Here is a 5,000-nt window from a genome sequence, read left to right on the forward strand (position 1 = left end):
AGAGCGACGCACGCTTACAATCGACACATGCATATGCGCAAATACTGAGTCAACAGTTGGACATTTCTGTTCATTTGCATAGCACTCTACTATCGTAAATTATATACCTAAGATCACGCAATGCACTTTCAAAATGCACACACACCTCTTACACAGACTGTACACTACCGATATGCATATACACCCATTCAAAAGTTTGGGGTTGATAAGATTTTTTTTTTGTAACTCTTTACAATAAAGGTCTCATTTGTTAACATTGACTCATGCATTAACTTATATAGACTAACATGAGCAATATATTTTTACAGCATTTATTAACTTTTGTTAATGTTAGTGAATAAACATGTTCATGTTCACAGTGCATGTGGAGATTAACATTAACCAATTAATAAATGCTGTAGAAGTATTGTTCATTTTTAGTCCATGTTCATTAACGTAGTTAACTAATGTTAACAAATGAAACCTTATTATAAAGTGGAACATTTTTAATGTTCTTGAAATAATGTTCCTATTCTTACCAAGGCTGCATTTATCTAATCAAAAACAGTAACACCAGTAGGCTAATATTGTGAAATATTATTACAATTTAAAATAATAATGTCCTCTATTTTAATGTGAATGAATTTTCAGCATCATTACTCAGAAATCATTCTAATACGGTGATTTGATGCTCAAGAAACATTTCTTATTATCAATGTTGAAAACAAGTTGTGCTACTTAATATTTTTTGTGGAAACTGTTATCCAATTTCCCACAGTATTATTTTATAAATAGAATGTTCAGAAAGTACAGCATTTATATGAAATTCTAAATCTTTTAACATTATAAATGTCTTTGTCACTTTTCTTGAATCTTAAAAAAAAAAAAAATCTTACTGAACCCAAACTGTTGAACCGTAGTATAGATCAGATTTAACATAAACCATTAAACCACTTCAAGTTCATAGTTAGTTTTGTAGTAAGTATTTTCAAGCACAAAATAAGATATGTAGCCTCCAACTGTTATCACAGCTATTGACAGTCTTTGCATTTTCAAAATCCAATTTTGTAATTGTGAGCGTACATTATCCCGCTATCAAATAAATGAATAAATACATACAAAAAAAAATGTAACTCAATGTAATATCTTACATTCATTTATTTATGACATAATATGCTATTTTATTTATGTAAGAGGAAAAAGACCATAAAGTGATCAGGGAGATATGAAAATAGCACAAGGAATTTGGTTGCCAAGGACAACTCTCAATTATATGGTTTAACAGTCATTATATAAAATTATTTGACCAAAGATTTACCAATTAAAAACAAGTACACTGGAGAAGTGTCTATTACTTTTAAATGCGGTCCAGAAGAGATAGTTCACCCAAAGATGAAAATTCTGCCATCATTCACTCACCCTCAAGTCTTTCCAGACCTTTATGACTTTCTTTTTTCTGAGAAGCACATAATAAGATATTTTAAAGAGCGCTGGGGTCTGAACAACATTGGACCCCATTGATTTTCATGGTATTGAATGGAAAAAAGACATGTTTGTGTTCCACAGAAGAAAGAAATGAATACAAGTTTGGAACAACATGAGGGTGAGTAAATGATGAGCGAATTTTCACTTGGGTTCACTTTCACTCTCTCTTTAATTCTGTCAAGACGGTTTAGCAGCCAGTCTGGTGAAAGCGGGTGTGCTGATATTAGAACGCTACTGTTGCTATTTCAGGTTAGAGGTGGTTTCACACAGTGCACAGTTGCAGTGTCTATTGGAAAAAAAAACAGTTGTTACATGTTATACACTCGTTATTTAGAAACTCCTGGGAGCAGGAACATTACAGACCCGTAACTAATGACTAAAAGTGCAACTCTGGGATAATTGCAGATGTAGTTACTAATCCTCAGGAGAAACCTACTTATGTGATGGGCTGTAGTTTATATGTTGGATGTTAAACAATGGTACAATTACCATGGAACCATATCCCGATCACCCTTGCAGTTTGGTACTTTTAGGACCTGTTTCCACCTGGTATTAAGATGCGTTTTGTTCGATCGGATCACATTGCCTTTTACACCTGGTATTTTAATTCACTTCTTTTGTCCACTTTCAACCACTTCTGTCCTGATTTCTTTGAAGGAATGGGTCTATGGGCGGGTAAATGTAAGGGCTTTTTCAGATCTTTCGATTGAATGAACAAAATAAGCTTGCGCAATTTACATATGAACGTGCTGCATGGAGACAACGGAAAACATATGGAGAGCAGCAGCTTTCGTTTCTGCTCTGATAGCCGCAAGACCATGCCGAACGGTGTGAGTGCCTGTTAGAAATCAGGAATGGTGAGAGAACATTGTGCTTGGTACGTTTTTCATCTTCAAAACAAACTTGGGTCTTCAGCTGACAAACTTTAAATCCCGTCTGGCTAGTGTGCTTCCCATAATGTTTACGCATTAAGTTAGTAGGTGGAGAGTAGGTGGTCTTTAGTGGCTGTTCGAATGCATTTGACCACAGGAGTGTTTACACTACAATAAAGGGTCCCACTTTATATTAAGTGGCCTTAACTACTATGTACTTAAATCAAAAAATAGGTACAATGTACTTATTGGGTTCATATTGAATTGCAAATCACTTTTGCAGCTATTGAGGTGGGATATGGGTAAGGTTAGGGAAAGCTTTGGTGGTATGGGTAGGTTTAAGGGTAGGGGTAAGGTGTAAGGGTTGGGTCAACAGTATAATTATAAATGTAATTACAGAAATTAATTACAGATGTAATTACATGCAGGTGTTTTTAAACTATAAATACAATGTAAAAGCATGTATGTACACAATAAGTGCATTGTATCAAATTATTAATTTAAATGCATGTACATAGTAGTTAAGGCCACTTAATATAAAGTGGGACCCAATAAAGAAATAAAATCTGGTTGAATGCATTTTCGACTACCTCTGGAAGTGGTAAAAAGTGGACAAGCTCAAAATGCTTTAGACCCCGTTTACACCCGTAATTTAGCATCGTCCACTTGTGTATCAAAATGCATTTTAATGCCAGATGTAAACAGGGCCTTTGTTAAAGTCCCCTTAAATATTAGATAAGACTTAACTGTTTTTGCAGCTGCAATGCCAAAGAGCTCACTGTTTGATGATTATTTGAACGTACAGATAGAAGGGAGGAATCTGAAGGCTTTACTGTATTTCTGAAAAGATCTACCGTCTTGTCAGATCTAAGTACTTTTTAATACATCACAGTAGAGCAAACAGTTTTGAAAAAGCACAGTCTCTCTTTAATTTTTCCATTTTATTCTGAATCTGCTGATGAATTGTTTTTCCTCTTGTCGATGTTAGTGGGCATGTGTGTGTGTTGGGAAGGAAGGGCAGCTCTCTCAGAGATAGGTTAAGAGTTTAGCGCTCATTTCATCTCACTGGCTCTCTAATCGCTCTTTTGCTCCTCAAATAGCGTCTCTGTTCTCACTCACGGGGCTATCAGAGATCGTCTGTTCAAATTCAGAAAAGTGCAAAGCCTCAGGCTGACAACAGCTCCCATCACACACATACGTTCTCACTCTCTCACCTTTGTTTCCACCTGCTGATTCTCACTTGCTCTCTTTCACCTTCTAATTCCTCTCACCTCGCTGATGCTTCTCTCCTTTAATATATTTTCCCTCTTGAGCTGTCTCTACATTTGTCTCATTCAGCCTCTGAAAAAGAGGGGGAGAAAAGAATTTGACTCACCTCCTCCTCCACCCAGAAGTGTCTTGTTAGCTGAAACGACAAAAAGAAAACAGGGGACTCTTCAGGGAAGATGTCAAGAGACATTACAGCAAACAGTGACTTAAAAGGAAGTAATACCTTACTGGTAACTGACAATACAAATTCAATTAGAGGGGAGAAGTTCAAGGACAAGAATAATTCAAAGAACTTCAACTCAATTCTCAATTTAAAAATTACACTACCGTTCAAAAGTTTGGGGCCGGTATGATTTTTTTTATTGTTTTTGAATATACTTTTATGATCATCATCTTTATTTAATGAAAAATAAAGTAAAAAAAAGTAATAATGTGAAATATTATTACAATCTAAAATATATTTTTTCCTGTAATTTATTCCTGTGATGCAAAGCTAAATTTTCAGCATCATTACTCAAGTCTTCAGTGTCACATGATCCTTCAGAAATCATTCTAATATGGCGCTCAATAAATATTTCTTATTATTATCAATGTTCAATGCTTATTTTTAGCAATGTTTTGCTGATTAATGTTTTTGTGGAAACCGTGATACATTTTTTTCAGGATTATTTGATCAATAGAAAGTAAAGTAAAAAAAATAAATAAAATAAAATAAAATGGTATAAATATGTCATTGCTGATTGAAAAATTATTTCTTTAAAAATATAATATAATATAATATAATATAATAAAGTCCATTTAAACGGGTCATAATGAGAAATATAACTTTTTTTTTAAAGAGCTCAGAGGACTATGAAATTATACTGTAACCTTAGGTAAAATAAAATATAAAATATAAATATAAAATAAAATATAAAATATAATAAAACAAATTAATTAATTTTCTTTTGTCAGACTGTACAGATGTGCCTTATATGGCCCATTCATTTATCTGCTTGCTTAGTAAGTAAACTTCAATCGTGAGTCTGGTCATCCAATGTGCTGATTGACATTTGCATCAATACAGTAAAAAGCAAGGTCCTGAACCTGTGTCATAGGTGAAAGGAAAGCCTTTATCCAATTTTACAAATGAATCTTATAGATGTAGAGCTGCTTTTTCATTATGAGACCTGAATGATAGAAAATATACTACAAAATATTTTTGTCTACCAGTTTTAATGTCAATAAAAAGGAAAAGTTGCCTCTGTTCGCATCAAATAGTGTTGTGCATTTGAGTTCAAGTATGAGGCTGTCGCACAACAAAGCAGAAGTGAAACATCATTGTTTCATGATCAGAGTGAAGCTAAAACACAAATGAGCAATAAGATTGCTGATTATTTTTCCCCATTTAAAATT

At 33.8% G+C, this 5,000-nt stretch overlaps 1 protein-coding gene across 3 annotated transcripts in view; it reads right to left on the reverse strand.

Annotated features, from left to right (window-relative positions):
• Positions 1 to 5,000, reverse strand: part of macrod1 (mono-ADP ribosylhydrolase 1) — an 82,766-nt gene that overhangs the window by 29,124 nt on the left and 48,642 nt on the right. For 2 of the 3 annotated variants that reach the window (XM_048176341.1, XM_048176339.1), the window contains exon 4: positions 3,712 to 3,741. The exons of the other annotated variant lie outside the window; for it this stretch is intronic. In XM_048176341.1, coding sequence (XP_048032298.1) covers positions 3,712 to 3,741 — 30 coding nt within the window. The remainder of the gene's footprint in view (positions 1 to 3,711; positions 3,742 to 5,000) is intronic. 3 annotated transcript variants of the gene reach the window in all.

The sequence above is a fragment of the Megalobrama amblycephala genome, linkage group LG23 (genome assembly GCF_018812025.1).
Source record: "Megalobrama amblycephala isolate DHTTF-2021 linkage group LG23, ASM1881202v1, whole genome shotgun sequence".
NCBI lineage: Eukaryota > Metazoa > Chordata > Actinopteri > Cypriniformes > Xenocyprididae > Megalobrama > Megalobrama amblycephala.